This window comes from Gilbertella persicaria (assembly GCF_025201335.1).
Source record: "Gilbertella persicaria strain CBS 190.32 chromosome Unknown B0P05scaffold_60, whole genome shotgun sequence".
Classification (NCBI taxonomy): Eukaryota; Fungi; Mucoromycota; class Mucoromycetes; order Mucorales; family Choanephoraceae; genus Gilbertella; species Gilbertella persicaria.
This window is the reverse complement of record NW_026252021.1, coordinates 1-16,958: the sequence shown is the minus strand read 5'-3', so window position 1 is coordinate 16,958 and position 16,958 is coordinate 1. Positions and strand designations below refer to the sequence as shown.

Below are 16,958 nucleotides of genomic sequence, written 5' to 3'. Positions count from 1 at the left end.
CACGAACTTGCCTCTTGTTCTCAACTTTTTGAGCAATATCACCGCGCGAAATGAGTTGCATGAATATGCGTAGCAGTCTTTCTTTTTTTTTTTCGGAGTATCATCAAAACGCGTCGTGTCTTTGCTATCAATTTTTTTTCTCAATTCACTTTTGTCCATATGGGTATAGAAGACTATTTCAAAAAGGCAAAGAGCAACTACATACTCGCTTAAGAAATAATCCTTTCTCTAATACCTTTCTATAGGCAGATACCGGAAAGACGCCTGCTGCTCGAAAGAGAAAGCCAACTGGTAAGCAATTATAGTCATGTAAACGCGATTCTAATAATGATTTATAGAAAAAAGTGACGACGATGATGACTTGTAATAAATCCAATCCATAGCTGTAGCATACGCTAACTAGTCATTGTAGTCAAGAACCGAAACTGAAGTCTAAGCACTTTGCTTCAACTGAAAAAAAGTAATATATCAATATGAGATTGCCAATCGTTGTTCACCTCATTATTATAGAACTGTGGATCCCAAAGACTTTTTCAGTAGCAAGCCTTCCGCATCGAAATCTAAAGTTTCCAAGGCAACTAATGAGTCAAAGAATGTTGATTCAAAGACGGCAACTACTAACGAACCAAAGGCCAAAGAACCAAAGGCCAAAGAACCAAAGGCCAAAGAACCAAAGGCCAAAGAGCCAAAAACCAAGGAAACAAAAGCTAAAGAAACAAAAGCTAAAGAAACAAAGGCTAAAGACGTTAAGAAGCCAGTAGCAAGCAAAAAGACGTCAGCTACTAAGCGTAAATTGGAAGACGAGGATGATTTTGAGGGTAACGAAGAGGATGATGAGGAAGAAGATGACTATAAAAACGATGAAGCAGAGGATGATGACGATTTTGAAGAGGAAGAAGAAGAGCCTGTGCGTCTTCAAAAGAAGGCAAAAAAAGCAACATCACCTCCACCTCCAACGAAGAAGACGCCTTCAGAAAGTACAGCTCAAGAGCCCAAGACTAAATCCAGACGTGTTCTTCCTACTGCTAAACCTACTGATAATGTACCTATCAAGCAAGAGAATGAGCCAGAAGAGGAGAAGCCTAAGACTGCTAAAAAGAACTATTTTGCCATGATGAAGAGTGTTGAAGGACCTAAAGCTTTAGGCACTCGCCCTGAACCAGTGGGTGCTCCTAATTGTTTTGATGGATGTGCTTTTGTTATTAGTGGTCAATATGAAACTTTGACAAGAGAACAAACCCAAGACATCATTAAGCGTTATGGAGGGTAAATTATTACTTTTGTACTTTTTTTTTCTAATCCTGCTACATCTAGTCGTGTCACTGGTGCTGTAAGTGGTAAAACAACTTATTTGTTAAGAGGCAGGGATGCAGGCGAATCGAAATTAGCTAAAGCAAAGTCTTTGGGTACCAAGATTCTTGATGAAGATGAATTTTATCAACTTGTTGAAAATTCAGTTCCCAAGAAAGCATCTGTTCCTACTCCCTCACCAGCTAAAGAAAAAGTCGACACTGCTAAACCTAGTCCTGCTAAAGGAAAAGGGAAAACAACTAAACCCAATCCTGCTTCACCATCGTGAGTCATATGATTAGATCAATCAATCATTAATCATTTTCGTAGGAATAATGACCAATCTTCTATCTTATGGACTGAGAAATACAAACCTACTGAGCTTAAAGAAATCATTGGCAACAAAGAATTGGTTAACCAAATCTCACAATGGCTTGCTCACTGGCAGGAAAATGCTGCTGCAAATTTTGATGGAACAGGCATGCAAAGCTACAGAGCTCTTTTACTTAGTGGTCCTCCAGGTATTGGTAAAACAACCACAGCCAATGTTGTTGCTCGTATCAATGGGTATGAAGCTCTTGAGTTCAATGCAAGTGATGTTCGTAGTAAAAAGATTTTGGAAGAAAGTATTTCTGAAATGATGGATAATCGTACAATGACAGAATTCTTTCAGTCAAACGAAAAGCAGGCAAGAGAATAACATAAATCTTGTTTTTTATTCTAACTGAAATTGTAGGAAAATCGTCTTCTCAAGGGTAAAAAAGTAGTTTTGATTATGGATGAAGTGGATGGCATGTCTGCTGGTGATCGAGGTGGTTCTGCTGAATTGGCCAAATTGATCCGAGCAACCAAAATTCCTGTGATTTGTATCTGTAATGATTCCCGATCACAAAAGGTGGCACCTTTGTTAAGGGTTTGTTATGAAGCCAAATTTAGAAGGTTAGAAGGAGAGAAAAAGAAAATGCATACTTACATTATTGAAGATCTACTGCTGCTCAAATTCGTTCCAGAATCCTTTCTATTGCATACAAGTAAGTTTGTGCTCAATGGCGATAAGGTTTGCTTATTAGAAAAAAATATTGTAGAGAAAAACTCAATATTTCACCTAATGCTATTGATGAATTGGTTGCTGCCACACAAAACGATATTCGACAAATAATCAATATCTTGTCTACTTATCGCCTAAAAGAGACTGACATGAGTTATGATCAAGCAAAGACAGTAGGCAAGAACAACCAAAAGCATTCTATCCTTGGTTTGTTTGATATTCCTAGCGAACTCTTATCTGCTGGTAACTGGCGTAACAAATCATTGTCCGAGAAGTATGAAGTTTACTTTCATGACTACAGTCTTTCTCATCTTATGATTCAAGTAAGACACATTATTACGTCAGTATATCTTGACCTCATACTGTGTTTATTGCATAGGAAAACTATTTGAAATGTTCACCTGAAAGAGCAAGATCTGAGACGGGCAATCCTAATGAAATTGCTTGTAATGAAATGGATTTGTTTGCTCAAGCAGCTGAAGCTATTGCTGATGGCGATCTTGTTGATACAATGATTCATGGGTAAGAAAAAAAAAGCAAGCAGAGACTTGTTATTGACATAACATTATAGTACTGTTCAACATTGGTCTCTTATGCCTGTTCATTCCATTTTTTCATGTGTAAGACCCTCCAGTTATATTCGAGGTGGTGTTCGTAGTCAATATGGTTTCCCTGGGTAAAATAACATATTATGCTTACCATCAACTCATGCATTTCTTAGTTGGCTTGGTCAGTTCTCTAAGGCAGGCAAGTATGCTAGACAACTGAGTGACGTTCAAACTCGTATGCGCATTAAGGCCTCCGGTGATAAATTCGAGATACGACAAAACTATGTTCCAACATTGAACGATCGTATTTTTAGTGAGCTTTCTCAGGTAAGCAAAACGATTAGTCTTGTGTGACATGTCGTACTGAATTTTTTTATTACCAGGAAAACTACGACGAAGCAATGGAGATCATGGATACGTATTACCTTGATCGTGAAAGCTTGGATACATTGAATGATTTGACATTTGCTCCAAGTGGAAAAGGACCTTTGGCCCAATTGCCTACTAAAACCAAGACAACACTTACTCGAACGTAAGTGAATCTAGATAAAAAATATAGTTCTGATATAATATATAGGTACAACGCTAGAAAACATCCCATTTTATTCCAAATTAGCGGAGTACCAATTAGAAAGTCAGTTTCTGGACCTAAGGAAGATGCTGTCGGCCTTATTGTGAACGATGATAAGCCTATTGGTGATGATTTGTCTGAAGAAGAAGAGGAAGAATATCAAGATCCTACAAAAGAGCTCAGTGATGTTAAATACATAAAGGAGAAAGTCAATAGGAGAAGAAAAGCAGATGCTCCATCCGGTAGAAGAGGAAAACGAAAGATCGAATAAATTTGCTTCTGGACGGACCTGTTCTCTTTTTTTTTTTCGAGACAAATCGATATATATCAAATTGAAGAGTGTATATTTTAGTTAAGTTTGATTGTGTAGCAGACAGTTGAGCAAATCAATTCAGGTTCTTTTTGCCTTGAATCAAAAGTTGAATGACTGGTATTCATTTTAGTTCTTCTAGAGACCATTTCTGTCTAACAATGAGGGTTTTGGACATATTACAATGTTTTCTGGTTGATTCTAACATATACTATTTCTTTTTTCAAGATAGCTTGCTTACACAGAAAGAAAAGATTGTTTGAATTTTGTAGATTCGCTTAGACAATAAAGTTTGGTTTTTTCTAAAGTATGATCGGATAATCCTATTCTTAGGCTTTGTTTTACTGTAAAGATGTAAATATCTGGGCCCATCTATATGCTATAAAGATCTGATATACAGTTCGATCAGACTTAATAATATTGATGTTTTGCTTGCAGATATCTCAAATGAATAACTCAGAGTCTCAAGAGATAGTTTTCAAGAGTAAAAACAAAACAACAACAGGCTTCATACGTCTGACAAGTCAATAAAAAAAATTCGGAGCAACATTCACTTGTGCAACAAAGCCAAGATGAGAATCAATAGCAAAAATGATACGTCACACCAAAAAAGGTAAAAGTGCCATCTCTCCTTAATTTAACAATCTACATTGCTCTTTTCTCTTTCTTTTTCTCTCTTTTTCTTCTTATTTATTCTTTCTTCACTTAAAACATGGCGACAGACTCTTTTCTTGCAAGCCTCAAGGCTTTTGATACACCTATGATTTGGCTTGGACTCTACTTTTTCTTCAACTTGTCACTCACATTGTATAATAAGATTATCCTGGCTTTATATGATTTCCCTTTCCCTTGGACACTTACAGCCATACATACTCTCTGTGGAGCCATTGGTTCTTATTGCTTCTGGAAAGCTGATTTGTTTACACCTGCTTCACTTGGAGAACAAGAAAACATGGTCATGTTGGCCTTTTCAGTCCTTTATACTATCAACATCGCTATCAGCAACGTATCACTGTAAGTCAAATCGAAAAGAGCCTGTCTTTGGTTGCTAAACTTTTTTTGTTTATAGAAACCTTGTTACTGTGCCTGTAAATATATATATATATAGATTTTTTTAAAAAAAAATTAAATGACTTCTTAAAAGGGTATAGTTGAAAATGCTAACATTTGATTTATCTAGTTTCACCAAGTTGTCCGTGCCATGACTCCTGTCTTCACTGTCATGCTCTCTATCATGTTTTTGAACAAGACTTATTCTACAATGACATATATTTCATTATTACCTGTAAGTCGAAAGAAAGGAGAGAGAGAGATTTAGGGGAATTGGTTGTAATATCTATGTTAGGTGGTATTGGGTGTTGGTTTCGCTACTTTTGGCGATTACGATTATACTCGATTGGGTTTTATTTTAACTGTGCTTGGAACTCTTTTGGCTGCTATTAAAACAGTCGTGACAAACCGTGTTCAAGTTGGACGTCTCAAGTTACACCCATTAGATCTCTTGCTTCGTATGTCTCCTCTTGCTTTTGTTCAAACTATGATTTACTCTTACGTCACTGGTGAAATGGACCAAGTCATGGAGTTTTGTCAAACTAAATTAACCGTGTCTGTCTGTGTTGCCTTGTTGATCAACGGTGTTCTTGCTTTCTTTTTGAATGTAGTCAGTTTTACTGCTAACAAGAAGACTTCTGCATTGACCATGACTGTTGCTGGTAATGTGAAGCAAGTACTTTCTATTGTTTTGGCTGTGATTATCTTCAATTTGACTATTACATTTACAAACTCCATTGGTATCATTCTGACCCTGGCTGGTGGCGCTTGGTACACGTAAGTATATAGAGTAGCAAAAAGAAAGAAAAAAAGAAGGGCTAATTAAACAATATCTATAGCAATGTGAGTTTGAAGGAAAAGAACAATGCTAGAAAGGCTACTGATTTGCCTATTGTTAAGGAAGGTGTCGACAGCAAGATGCTTCGATAAACAACAGCATACATTCACTCACGTATATATATATATATATATATACATATCATTATAACCATCCACATTATAGAATGCATTACTCATTATTGTTAATTTGTACTCCCTAAAATTGAGGGGGAGGGGAAGGACCTATACACTGATTTTCTCGAAATAAAAAAAATGTCCTTTACAACAAAATGAAACTTGAATAGAACGTTCTCTTGAATCATTTCTTTTATAGTTTATTCGTCAAGATTCTGCTTAAGTTAATTAAACACTCATTTTTATTGCGTGATATTGACGATAGACTCGAAAAAGAGCAAGCATAAAACTACTCTTTTCAACCCGTGCTTTCAGTGGCTCTTCCATATGAAATATAGAGACACGTATTCAACTATCAAGTCCGAATTTGAATGCACAGCATTTGAATATCATGCAGAAAAAATTAAATAGATTGCATAAAAGCCATTGATTGTCATAGACTCAAATGCTCATTCTCAAAATCTTTAAATGGTTTAGCATTTGACATAAAAAAGACTTTTGAGGTACAATTGATTGGATGAATATCTCATGATGTACTTGTTTCTTTTACTTGGGTATTACATCTGTCTTTGAAGGGTTTAGAAAACTTTTGAAAGAAACAATGCATTTAGAATAAATGACGAAATTTTATTAAGTATTCATTACATAAACATTACAATATTCACAATTCTTTTTTTTTTTAGTGGTTGCCACTAGTACCATGACCATGGCCAGAAGAGATCTTGTCGGCCAATTTTTCGAGCATGCCTTCAACCTTATCTGCCAAGGAAGGGTTGTGATGAGCATTGTCACCCTGGTGATAGGGTTGGTCAATGTTACCACCAGTAGCTTGATTACCTGTGTAACCTTCATCCAGACCAGCAGTAGTAGGGGCATTGCCTCCATAAGCATCACTACTATAAGCAGTGTTACCGCCAGTGGTACCAGCAGTGTTGTTTCCACCAAGACGATCAGTGACAGTGCCAGTAGTAGCTCCAGCACCACCATAAGCATTACCGCTGTTGTAAGTATCAGTGTTACCAGCATAAGAAGTGTCGCCCATGCCATGTGTATTATCATTGCTGCCATAGTAGCCAGTTTCAGCGGTATTGTCAGTGCCATACGTTTGACCTTGTTGAAGGTTGTCGCCAAAACCTTGGCTTTGATAGTTTCCAGTATCTTGTACGGGTTGTTGGTCTACGAATTGTTGATTGTCACCAACACCAGCACCAGCGCGACTACGAGTATTGTATCCAATGTTATCAGCCATATTTACGAAAAATAAGTAAACAGTTAAAATAAAAAGAGCTTATTCTTTTATAAACCCTATTTATTATGCAAATATGAAACTGGTCTGAATTGCGTGATTGATTTACACCTTGTTGTTCCGAAACAAAGGTTACCTCAACATCACGTCGATAGTTTGCCAAAAAAAAGACAATGGGTTGATACCATCGCTATCCAATCTGATTTAAACATTCTTGCTATAGTGCATAGTTTGTTATTTTTTCGAAATTAATTCACTTGCTGTCTAGATAATAACTGAAAAGTATAATGAATGGTTATCTCCTTATAAATTAAGATAAAATCTTTATTTCATTATTCTCAGGAATAAATAAGCCATAAATAGATAACTTTTGTTGTCAAATCATTTGTTGGATCACACACACGGTTTATTGGACCAAAACAAAATTATAGAGCTTCTCAAATAGAATGCAATCTACTCCTTTCAAGTCCCCCCCTCTTCTTCAGCTTTATTTTATTTTTTTTTTTTGGATTTACCCCTTTCACATTCCTAATTCAATCAACCGGTAATTCTTATAAAAAGCATACATGTTTTGACAATTACTAAATCTCATATTTTGTCATTTTCTTTCTCTCATTTTCTTCTTCCTTCTTTATAGTCTCACAAGATGTCAAAAAAAGAGTGTCACAAAAATAATGCAGATGACAATCAAAGATCAGATACAAACAATTTCAGCCCTAATTTTTACAATCCTTTTGAAATCAAACATCGTAGACGCACTTCGCGTACTCAATTCAAGACACTAGAAAAAGCATTTGTGGAAAATCCAAAACCCAATGGAAAACAGAGACAAAAACTGGCTGAGAACCTATCCATGTCTCCTCGCGGCGTTCAAGTCTGGTTCCAAAACAGACGAGCAAAAGCAAAACAACAACAACAGCAGCAACAGCAACAGCAACAACAAAAAACGACAGTAATAAATGACCCTGAAACAGCCCATCAACCCATTATACTTTCTGCTGCTACTATGGCTCACAGCCGATCTCAATCTTCTTCTTCTACTTCCTCTTCTTCCTTTGTGTTCTCACCTTCTTCTTTTTCAACTTCTTTTAGTTCTTTTCATAATAATGAAAAAATTCACATGAATAAACCCTCTGCACAAGAAAAGCCATGGTATACCAGCGAAGAAGAAGAGGAAGATACGACCAAAATGACCACATCACCATCACCATCTACTCATATGAATTCATCTGAGTGGTATGTAGATCAAAGCAGCATGGCATCGTTGATAGGTCACCAAACGCATTCTTTGAATGAATTGTGGCAAGTCATAGGTGATAATACAAAGGCAGGTAAAACTGATCCTCTTACTATCAACGAAGACCTTGCTGATCCATGGGCTTATAATCATAGTCTCTCCAAAATGAGCCATGACCTCCTATTGACGGAGCAAGACCTATTGCCAATCAAAAGCACAATGGATCATGCCAACCACGAAAAGATAGCCACGAGATTCTTTGGTAATAATCATGATTTTACCTTTCATCGCAATGTGGATGACTGGATTCAAGCTGTTTCCTCAACCGCTGTACAGCAGACTTGTCCTGCCGAAAGCAATTTATTATTCCAGCCAATCTTTACAAGATATATACCACTTCAGCAAGATGAAGCTTATTGGGCAGGTCAACAGGTAAGTCCATTCTCTATCTGTCTAAAACTAAATCTCAACCAAGATTATGCGTCGTCTTTCCGAGTCTAATCAGAGCTCAACCGAGCTTCAACTGACTCACTCCTATTATTCATGAATATGATCTCTTTTCTATGTTTTTCTATGTTAATGATATGTCACTCCCCTTTATGATATCCATGTTATTGCAGCCGGCCACAATGATATTTATATATATATATATATATGCTTTTATAATTTATTAAACATGAGTACTTAATTATTTATACATGCAAATTGAATGAAAGAAACCTTTTATTATGTAAGGATGACAATGAATTATATATATTGATAACAAAAAAATAGAAATAGAATTTTGTTTCTATAATCCCTTTTTTTAGACAAAAGTGATTTACCACTTTCTTTCCACATTTCCAGAACCGAAGCCTCTGTTACCACTACCGCGGGTACGACCAAAGTCGCGGCGATCATTATCACGACGATCGTTATCACGACGATCATTGCTGTCACGGCCACTTTCACGAGAGCGCCATCCACCTTCGGAACCACGAGCAGTCTTCCATCCACCGTCAGAAGCACCGCTGTCACGAGTGGATTCACGAGCAGATTCACGAGCAGATTCACGAGCGGCCTCACGAGAACGCCAGCCACCTTCAGCACTGCCAGCAGTTCTCCAAGAACCACTGTCAGCTTGAGAAGGAGCTTCAGCAGCACGAGCAGCTTCACGGGCACGCCAGCCACCTTCAGCAGGAGCACCAGCAGGAGCACCAGCACGAACTTGAGGAGGTGTGTAAGTCTTACGAGTGGCAGCAGCCTTCTTAGCTTCCAACTTGCGTTCAATTTCAGCTTCACGTTCGGCTTGCTTTCTAGCGATTTCATCCAACTTCTTCTTCTTTTCAGCGAATTCTTCCTTTTCTTTAGCAAGGCGAGCTTCTCTTTCGGCCTTTTCACGTTCAGCAGCTTCAGCCTTTTCACGTTCTTCTTGTTCGCGACGCAATCTTTCGGCTTCTTCTTGTTCACGAATCTTTTCTTGTTCTTCTTTCTCTTGACGCCACAAAGCAATTCTTTCTTGCTTTTCTTTTTCAATAGCGGCTTCAGCAGCAGCGCGCAAAGCATCGTTATGAGCTTGACGTTCAGCTTCAAGCTTGCTCTTGAAGGTCTTGTAATCGCCAATGATACGAGAGAAACGAGACTTGAGCTTCATGTTTTCTTCATGCTTAGCCTTAGAAGTAGCAAGTTCAGCCTTCTTGGAAGCTTCATAGAAAGCCTTATCTGTCTTTTGTTGTTGTTCATAATCCTTCTCCAAAAGGGGAATTTCTTCTCTTCTGAAAGCACGTTCAGTGTGATCAATACGCTTGCTGATTTGCTTAAGACGTTCACTGAGTTCCTTTTGTTCAGTTTGAAGACGAGAGACCTTAAGGTCCAACAAAGTCTTCACGTCAGATTGTTCAATTTCTTCAGGCTTCAATTGAAGACCAGTCTTACTGCTGATTTCTTCAGCAATACGCTTAGCTTGATCACGTTGAATTTCTTCTTGAATACGCTTCAAACGTTCTTCCTCACGACGCTTCATTTCTTCTTCAACACGCTTCTTTTCAGCTTCAGCCTTCTTGGCAGCAATAGCAGCCTTTTCTTGAGCAATCAATTTTTCTTTACGGGCAATTTCGGTCTCAATGACTTCCTTACGGCGTTCAATGACACCCTTACGAGCAAGAGCTTGCTTATGTTCTTCTTCAGCACCAGCCAAAGCACGTTGGACAACTTCTTGTTTAGCCTTCTCGGCGTTTTCCTTGATGGAAGGATCAATCATTTGAACAACAGCATGCAAACTGACACCAAGACGAGAAAGCTGTGTACGCATCAAATCAGCAGGAGAAGATTGCAACTGAATACCTTCAGTCACTGTATCCTTAGGAGGAGCAAACAGATCAGTCTCAAAGATCAAGCTCTGAGAAGCATGGTCAATACGAATGTTCAATTCACCACGCTTACAACCGTTCATGATGAACTTTTCAATGGTGGCAGCATCATAGTTGAAAGGAGCAGGGAAAGAAGCGAGGTTCAAAACGAAATCCAACTTGACAGTGGTGTAAACCTGAGAAAGTTGTTGCAAGAGACGCGTCAAGATGACTTGATGAAGAGGACGAACGTATCTAGCCAAGTCTTTGTCTTCAGACAATTTGGACATGATAGGATTGATCTTCTTGCAGATAGACAAGGGGTGGAATTGAACTTCGAGGATGTTGTAAAGGTCGCGAATTTCAGGGCGGACGCGAGAGAGAATGTTCTTGTTAAGAGCTTCTTTCAACAAGCCAGTACGAGTAGGGTGGCTAGTCAAGCCCATAAGTATAGAAAGACGGTTGAGTTTTTGAACACGGTATTCGTCAGCTTCAACATATCCAGGGCGAGTCTTGGTGGTGGTGATGATGGGAATAGCCAAAGCAGACAACAAGACAATAGAGGCCATACGAGAGTGTTCGGCTTCAGTCAAGTTCTTGTTGATGTTGCGTTCGATTGTGGCATATTTGTTCCAAGCAGCAGAGTGGAAGAGATAGTCGTCAGAGACCATAAAGATCTTGGTGAGCTTTTCATAGTAGTTAGCCATCATGACAGGCTTAGGAGGTCTCTTGGAAGTGGTCAACAAGGTGTGGATATCTTCGACAGACTTAAAGGCTTCTTGCCACAACTCGAGTTCAGCAGCAGCGTTCAATTGAGCGAAACGAGATTCTAAATATTGTTGCAAGGTTTCAGGGTCGTTCAAGTTGACAGAATGAGGTTGGTGAGAGTATTTGGCAACGTTCATAAAGTGATTACGAAGAATTTCACAAAGACGACGGAATTCAGTCTTACGATCATAAGTCAAACAGAACTGGAAAGCTTTAAGGGTGACGGCTTGATAGAGTGTTTCCAAACGAGAGTTGTTACGCATGATATCTAAGACAGTGCGATAAGCTTCCCATAAAAACTTGAGCCAAGGAGTGACAACAGCACGGTCAGTTCTGTCCTTGTTTTGGTCACCAGAAACAGTGCTGAGCATGATGGATTCAGGTGTTTCGGAAGCTTCTAAATCATCAACATCGACAGCAATCTTATCAGCCTTAGCACGAGCTTCGGCTACCTTTTCTTCAGCAAGTGAGAGCATTTTGTTGATAATAGTCTATAGATATATTATAAGTATGGATTGATTTCATTGAGATGTACATACCTCAATGGAGTTGACGCTGGTGTTTTGAGCAATGTTACGGTATTGGTGAAGGCCTTCCTTGACCATCTTGCCCTTCTTAAGCTCAACACAGAGTTCAACGTACTTGAGCATGATGGGTTCCATCACAGTGATGGGGTTACTACGAGAACGCTTTGAGAGAACTACTTCATGAAGAGCTTGCAATGCAGCTTCATCTTGTCCAACAGATTGAAGTTCTATTGTCGAGAGAAAATAAAAACAAGTCAGTCTATCCATCCAGATATTCATCCATCCATCTACCTTCAACCCTCTTGAGGACATTATCCGACTTGACAGCGTAGAAAGGTGCCATTGTTAAAGGTGTATTGTAATCTTTGCTGCAGAATTCGTTGTCTCTACAATCTGTGCATACGTTGATGGTGACACAACCGAGCTTTTAGTCCATATAAGGAAATTCCTTTTCAATCTCAACGTTAGATCAAGCATTTGCATGTTGAGAAAGCAAATGGTCCTTTTTAAAGATTTACGTTCAACACAAACTCTTCTCCTTTTTTTTTATTTTTTTAAAAAAATAAGCCTGTATAAATAGAACTAGTTTTATTGCTTTCTTGTTCTTTATTTCTTCCTGTAAATTATGTATAACGCACCTCAACTATCAAAAGCAAAAAGTGGCAATCACTTGTTTAACAGAATAAAACAAGAACAATCAAATCTCGAAGAGCAACTTGTCATTGAATTCATTCATCGCACTTTAAATGTTTCAGTTCCTTTGGGTGAGTTACAACAACATCTTAAAGACGGTGTTATTTTATGCAAGTAAAGTGTTGCATTTCTATGAAATGATATTTATGTATTAATCTAGTCTTGTTAACTATGTTCGGCCAAACACCATCAAAATAAAGACACAAAAAACAGAATCCTCGTTTATTCAAGTAAGAGAGATGTATGCTTCTCCTTGTCACTAAACAGGCGTTCGTATATATAGATGGACAACATTTCGCGATTCTTACAAGGAGTTTTACAGGTATGAAACAATCAAGTCGTCTGTGTGAGTTAGCAAAAGGAGAAGGAGAAAGGGGGAGGGGGAGAAAGAAACAGAGAGAGAGAGAGAGAGAGAGAGAGAGAGAAAAATCTAGGGATGTAAAGAAAAGGGAGTATATCTAAAATACATGTAGCTTGGTATTGAACATGCTCCACTGTTTAAGCCAGAAGATCTGCATAGTGCAAGAAACATGTCTGCTGTAAGTTATCAAGTCGGAAATGGGGTTTTTTAAAAAAAAAAATAACTCCTATTAGGTAATCCATACTATCTTGACACTGGCAGAATATTCACAGCAAACTCCTTTGACAAAAGAAAAGGAGGTGCAAGGTAAGCTTGTATTTCGAATATTATTCTATTTAAACACAAGGAGATATCTACTAAAGCAACCACTTTATTAAAGGTCTATCACTTGAAGGAGAACCTGTGTCAGAAAAACCGACAAAACCAAAAAAGCAGCTTTACTTGAATACGTCCAAGGCAAAACATGACTCGAGCATAAGACCACCTAAATCACCACTGAGATTAAGGGGATCAGGCTCAATGCGATCTTCCAAACAACCTCATACACTACCTAAAAGACGACCTTCTATGCCTGCTCTTTCTGGTTCAATTGAATTAGAATCATGTCAACTTCAGAGGTCTACTTCTATATCCTCCTCTTCATCATCATCTATACTTTCTACTATATCTTCTACATGTTCTTCTATCGTACCAAAGACACCATTAACACCACACATACCTATTTCAACAGAAAAAGACGCTCTTCGACGCAAACAAAGTGTTTTTGTAGAAGAAGATGAGCCTTCTAAACCAACAAAACAAGTAAAAAATACAGATGGGAAGAAAATCACTTTAAGAGATGATGAGGATGGCAAGTTTATCACCCACTATGTATGTAAGCATGCTATCCTCCATCATACTAACTGGTAGAAAGCAATTGGGGAACTGTATAGGAAGAGGGCAATTTGGTTCTGTCTATAGAGCGCTTGATTTATCTTCAGGGGAAATTGTTGCTGTCAAAAGCATAAAGCTAGAAGATGAATCGCTTTATGCTGAAATTATGGTACACTAGTATCATACAAACATAGAGGCTTACATGTGTCTATAGAAAGAAGTCAATATCCTCAAGACGCTCTCTCATGCCAATGTGATAAAATACATTGGGTTTATTTCTACTGAACAATATCTCAACATCGTACTTGAGTATGCAGAGAATGGGTCTCTTATATCTACACTAAAGGCTTTTGGAGCATTTCCAGAGAAACTAGTAGCTTCTTTTTGTGCCAAGATACTCAAAGGTCTTGATTACTTGCATGATAATCAAGTCGTTCATTGTGACTTGAAGGCTGCCAATATCTTGACGACAAAGACAGGAGATGTCAAGTTGACTGATTTTGGTGTCTCATTAAACCTTAAATTAAAAGCAGTGGACGCAGATACTATATCTGGTACACCTAATTGGAGTAAGTAGACAAACAAACAAACAAACAAAGCACACTCAATTTCCTATTTAGTGGCACCTGAAGTGATTGAATTAAAAGGAGCAACTACCAAATCAGACATTTGGTCCTTGGGTTGTACTCTCATTGAATTAGTCACTGGTAAACCACCTTATAGTGACATGTTAGCCATGTCTGCCATGTTTCGTATTGTTGAGGATGACTATCCACCCTTACCAGATACTATTTCTCAAGACATGCATGAGTTTTTACTATGTTGCTTTCAAAAAGACCCTGAAAAGAGATCCTCAAGCAAACAACTGTTACAGCATCCTTGGATTCTCAAAAACCAACGAAAGAAAAAGATAGCAGTCAAAGGACAACATGATATGGAGCCTACAAAAAAGCCGCTTGTGAGTTCTAATCATCAAACAAGATATTATTCATTGAATTCAACTACATTTGATGATAACAATCATCATCAATTCATACAAACCTCCTTTGGGAAAGGTAGGCCAATACCAGTCTATTGGTTGTATACTCATGTATGATGATAGCCATAGAGTGTAAAGTATGTAATGAAATCATGAGCAATAGCTCTTTGTTTTGTGAAGGTAAAGAAAAAAAAAAAAGAGCTAAAAAACTAATGTCATTGTCAAGTGTGTTCCCTTGTGTGTCATAAAGAATGTAAAAAAATGTCTTTTTCATGTCCACCCAAGGTCAAGGATCAACAACCTTCTTATGATGTAAGTGAATTGTATTTTATATAATGTGTTCCCAACCATCCTATAGTGGGTCTTCTCTGCCAAAATCTATAATCGTAGTTATAAATCAACAAGTCATCATCATCATCGAGCTCAAATTCCTATTGAGTTTGCCAGGAAATCTTTAGAAAATCATCCACAAGCAGAAAGCATAAGAAAATACTCTCGTGCGCTTGGTTTGACAGAACAAGAACAACTGGCACTTTGTGAGAATTCTGCACTTTTAGAACACACAATGACAATGGAGAAACTAAGTCCAACAACTCCTCTGACTGACTATTGCCCAACAGAACAATCTAAGTTGATGGAAAGGCTGCTTGTAAAGAGAAAAAAGGGTCAAGAAGAACAATGCAACATTATGTAAATAACTGAAGGAGTTGCGGAGCATTAAAAAATTTCTTAAATAAATGAGTTTCTTTTTTTTTTTTCCTTTTTCTTTCTATTTTCCTTTTTTTTTTTTTTTTTTTTTTTTTCACTTTATACGATGGCCAAGTCAAAAGCAAAGCAAACACTTCCCCTTCATAAGATTATTATGGTGGGTTCTGGTGGTGTTGGTAAATCAGCCTTGACTCTTCAATATATGTATGGTGATTTTGTGGAAGAATACGATCCAACCAAAGCTGATTGTAAGCTTAAAATTGATTATCTCGAGAAACTATACTGATGTTTCCTATAGCTTACCGTAAGAAGGTTGTTTTAGATGGTCAAGAATGCCAAATTGATATCCTAGATACAGCTGGTCAAGAAGAATATGCAGCAGTAAGTTTCTTTTAATATTTAGGAGAAACTCAAAATAGATAGATTCGTGATAATTATTATCGATCTGGCGAAGGGTTTCTCTGCGTATTCTCTGTCTGTGAACAAGAATCCTTAGAACACACTCAGGAATTCCGTGACCAAATTTTGAGAGTTTTGGACGATGAAACTGTAAGTGATATATATACATATACATATATATTCTTGGCATTTATATACTATTCACCTATAGATCCCCTTTATTTTAGTGGGTAACAAAGTAGATTTAGCGCATTTACGTAAAGTGCCTGCAACAGAAGCCAATGCTTTGGCTAGTGAATGGCACTGCCCTTATGTTGAAACATCTGCAAAGACTAGACAAAACGTAGAAGAAGTCTACACTATGTTAATGAGACAAATCAGAGATAGAAAAGCTAAGCAACAACAACAAAGTAGTCCAGATAAAGACTCTTGTTGTATCATTCTTTAAACTCTTTCTTTTTTCATGTATTACACTCTAATAAATAATTTTACATTTCTCTTTTTTTCGTACACATAAAAAAAAAACTCGTTTATTTTTTTTGCACGTTCATCACTTCCAAGAAGAAAATCACCAATGCACTCTGGCTCCAGAAGGAAATACAGGTTACACATATTAAAGTGGCGATTGAAATTATATACTGATGACGCAGACAGATATTTGTCCTATAAAAAATTTCAAGATGAATTTTATTTTTTTGTTTGTTTCATATCTAATCAAAAAAAAAAAAAAACATGGTTGCAGCCAAACGATCAGCACCTAAAGAGGACGTTGTTATGGAGAACACAGCTATTGACACCATGGAGGCTATGGTGACTAATTCAGCAAAAAAGACAAGAATGTTGTTCTCTACCACGTATAGTCAAGCAGCCATGGATGAACAAGAAAGGTTTTTTTTTTAAATATATAGATTAGACGCGATTTCCTTTTTATGCTAATACGCGCGTCTTTTTTTTTTTTTTATTGTAGTCAACGTGTGAAATTGACAAGCAAGATACACGATGAATATAAAGATCTTCGCACACTTCCAGAAGCCTTGGTCAAACAACAAAAAGAAGCTCAAAAACACGT

At 37.6% G+C, this 16,958-nt stretch overlaps 9 protein-coding genes across 9 annotated transcripts; 7 read left to right on the top strand and 2 right to left on the bottom strand.

Annotated features, from left to right (window-relative positions):
- Nucleotides 1-119: 119 nt before the first annotated feature.
- Nucleotides 120-3,799, top strand: B0P05DRAFT_641327 (replication factor RFC1 C terminal domain-containing protein). The gene is made up of 15 exons (XM_051583767.1): nucleotides 120-186; nucleotides 246-291; nucleotides 339-363; nucleotides 413-460; nucleotides 511-1,266; nucleotides 1,315-1,575; nucleotides 1,621-1,978; nucleotides 2,027-2,229; nucleotides 2,274-2,321; nucleotides 2,376-2,661; nucleotides 2,718-2,860; nucleotides 2,910-3,014; nucleotides 3,060-3,213; nucleotides 3,270-3,418; nucleotides 3,464-3,799. The coding sequence occupies exons 1-15, from the start codon at nucleotides 160-162 to the stop codon at nucleotides 3,726-3,728; spliced, it is 2,874 nt and encodes a 957-aa protein (XP_051430284.1). The 5' UTR covers nucleotides 120-159; the 3' UTR covers nucleotides 3,729-3,799.
- Nucleotides 3,800-4,527: 728 nt separating this feature from the next.
- B0P05DRAFT_479542 (triose-phosphate transporter family-domain-containing protein) lies at nucleotides 4,528-5,598 on the top strand (the record flags this gene model as incomplete). Its single annotated transcript, XM_051575074.1, has 4 exons — nucleotides 4,528-4,781; nucleotides 4,837-4,855; nucleotides 4,948-5,052; nucleotides 5,113-5,598. 4 exons carry the CDS (start codon nucleotides 4,528-4,530, stop codon nucleotides 5,596-5,598), a joined length of 864 nt encoding a protein of 287 aa, XP_051430283.1.
- A 779-nt stretch (nucleotides 5,599-6,377) lies between these two features.
- On the bottom strand, nucleotides 6,378-7,041 carry B0P05DRAFT_561041 (uncharacterized protein). The gene has a single exon (XM_051580445.1). It carries the CDS (start codon nucleotides 7,018-7,020, stop codon nucleotides 6,451-6,453), a length of 570 nt encoding a protein of 189 aa, XP_051430282.1. The 5' UTR covers nucleotides 7,021-7,041; the 3' UTR covers nucleotides 6,378-6,450.
- Nucleotides 7,042-7,759: 718 nt separating this feature from the next.
- On the top strand, nucleotides 7,760-7,927 carry B0P05DRAFT_435379 (homeobox domain-containing protein; the record flags this gene model as incomplete). The annotated part of the gene is made up of 1 exon (XM_051573708.1): nucleotides 7,760-7,927. A coding segment is annotated over one exon (168 nt), but the record flags the coding sequence as incomplete, so codon positions are not given.
- Nucleotides 7,928-8,910: 983 nt separating this feature from the next.
- B0P05DRAFT_499079 (uncharacterized protein) lies at nucleotides 8,911-12,245 on the bottom strand. Its single transcript, XM_051575416.1, has 3 exons — nucleotides 12,168-12,245; nucleotides 11,889-12,103; nucleotides 8,911-11,840 (listed from the first exon to the last, which is right to left on the bottom strand). Exons 1-3 carry the CDS (start codon nucleotides 12,217-12,219, stop codon nucleotides 9,075-9,077), a joined length of 3,033 nt encoding a protein of 1,010 aa, XP_051430280.1. The 5' UTR covers nucleotides 12,220-12,245; the 3' UTR covers nucleotides 8,911-9,074.
- Nucleotides 12,246-12,379: 134 nt separating this feature from the next.
- Nucleotides 12,380-12,987, top strand: B0P05DRAFT_561034 (uncharacterized protein). Its single transcript, XM_051580444.1, has 3 exons — nucleotides 12,380-12,683; nucleotides 12,730-12,799; nucleotides 12,853-12,987. Exons 1-3 carry the CDS (start codon nucleotides 12,502-12,504, stop codon nucleotides 12,895-12,897), a joined length of 297 nt encoding a protein of 98 aa, XP_051430279.1. The 5' UTR covers nucleotides 12,380-12,501; the 3' UTR covers nucleotides 12,898-12,987.
- An 11-nt stretch (nucleotides 12,988-12,998) lies between these two features.
- On the top strand, nucleotides 12,999-14,130 carry B0P05DRAFT_302834 (uncharacterized protein). Its single transcript, XM_051573478.1, has 4 exons — nucleotides 12,999-13,108; nucleotides 13,164-13,236; nucleotides 13,310-13,972; nucleotides 14,018-14,130. The coding sequence occupies exons 1-3, from the start codon at nucleotides 13,100-13,102 to the stop codon at nucleotides 13,837-13,839; spliced, it is 612 nt and encodes a 203-aa protein (XP_051430278.1). The 5' UTR covers nucleotides 12,999-13,099; the 3' UTR covers nucleotides 13,840-13,972; nucleotides 14,018-14,130.
- Nucleotides 13,811-15,118, top strand: B0P05DRAFT_479471 (kinase-like domain-containing protein; the record flags this gene model as incomplete). Its single annotated transcript, XM_051575067.1, has 5 exons — nucleotides 13,811-13,972; nucleotides 14,018-14,372; nucleotides 14,424-14,858; nucleotides 14,912-14,962; nucleotides 15,009-15,118. 5 exons carry the CDS (start codon nucleotides 13,811-13,813, stop codon nucleotides 15,116-15,118), a joined length of 1,113 nt encoding a protein of 370 aa, XP_051430277.1.
- Nucleotides 15,119-15,574: 456 nt separating this feature from the next.
- B0P05DRAFT_561027 (small GTPase superfamily) lies at nucleotides 15,575-16,414 on the top strand. The gene is made up of 4 exons (XM_051580443.1): nucleotides 15,575-15,738; nucleotides 15,789-15,871; nucleotides 15,914-16,039; nucleotides 16,101-16,414. Exons 1-4 carry the CDS (start codon nucleotides 15,597-15,599, stop codon nucleotides 16,335-16,337), a joined length of 588 nt encoding a protein of 195 aa, XP_051430276.1. The 5' UTR covers nucleotides 15,575-15,596; the 3' UTR covers nucleotides 16,338-16,414.
- Nucleotides 16,415-16,958: the final 544 nt, after the last annotated feature.

Excerpts from the sequence above, each read along its gene's own strand:
- B0P05DRAFT_499079 (XM_051575416.1), bottom strand. The coding sequence starts at position 12,219 with ATGGCACCTTTCTACGCTGTCAAGTCGGATAATGTCCTCAAGAGGGTT. Across the intron at positions 12,104-12,167 it reads TGTCCTCAAGAGGGTTGAAG|AACTTCAATCTGTTGGACAA; the intron begins GTAGATGGATGG and ends TCTCGACAATAG. Across the intron at positions 11,841-11,888 it reads CCAGCGTCAACTCCATTGAG|ACTATTATCAACAAAATGCT; the intron begins GTATGTACATCT and ends ATATATCTATAG.
- B0P05DRAFT_561027 (XM_051580443.1), top strand. The coding sequence starts at position 15,597 with ATGGCCAAGTCAAAAGCAAAGCAAACACTTCCCCTTCATAAGATTATT. Across the intron at positions 15,739-15,788 it reads CGATCCAACCAAAGCTGATT|CTTACCGTAAGAAGGTTGTT; the intron begins GTAAGCTTAAAA and ends TGTTTCCTATAG. Across the intron at positions 16,040-16,100 it reads GAGTTTTGGACGATGAAACT|ATCCCCTTTATTTTAGTGGG; the intron begins GTAAGTGATATA and ends ATTCACCTATAG.
- B0P05DRAFT_302834 (XM_051573478.1), top strand. Across the intron at positions 13,237-13,309 it reads AAAAGAAAAGGAGGTGCAAG|GTCTATCACTTGAAGGAGAA; the intron begins GTAAGCTTGTAT and ends ACTTTATTAAAG.
- B0P05DRAFT_641327 (XM_051583767.1), top strand. The coding sequence starts at position 160 with ATGGGTATAGAAGACTATTTCAAAAAG. Across the intron at positions 2,861-2,909 it reads GTTGATACAATGATTCATGG|TACTGTTCAACATTGGTCTC; the intron begins GTAAGAAAAAAA and ends ATAACATTATAG. Across the intron at positions 3,015-3,059 it reads AGTCAATATGGTTTCCCTGG|TTGGCTTGGTCAGTTCTCTA; the intron begins GTAAAATAACAT and ends TGCATTTCTTAG.
- B0P05DRAFT_561034 (XM_051580444.1), top strand. The coding sequence starts at position 12,502 with ATGTATAACGCACCTCAACTATCAAAAGCAAAAAGTGGCAATCACTTG. Across the intron at positions 12,684-12,729 it reads GACGGTGTTATTTTATGCAA|TCTTGTTAACTATGTTCGGC; the intron begins GTAAAGTGTTGC and ends GTATTAATCTAG. Across the intron at positions 12,800-12,852 it reads CAGAATCCTCGTTTATTCAA|ATGGACAACATTTCGCGATT; the intron begins GTAAGAGAGATG and ends TCGTATATATAG.
- B0P05DRAFT_561041 (XM_051580445.1), bottom strand. The coding sequence starts at position 7,020 with ATGGCTGATAACATTGGATACAATACTCGTAGTCGCGCTGGTGCTGGT.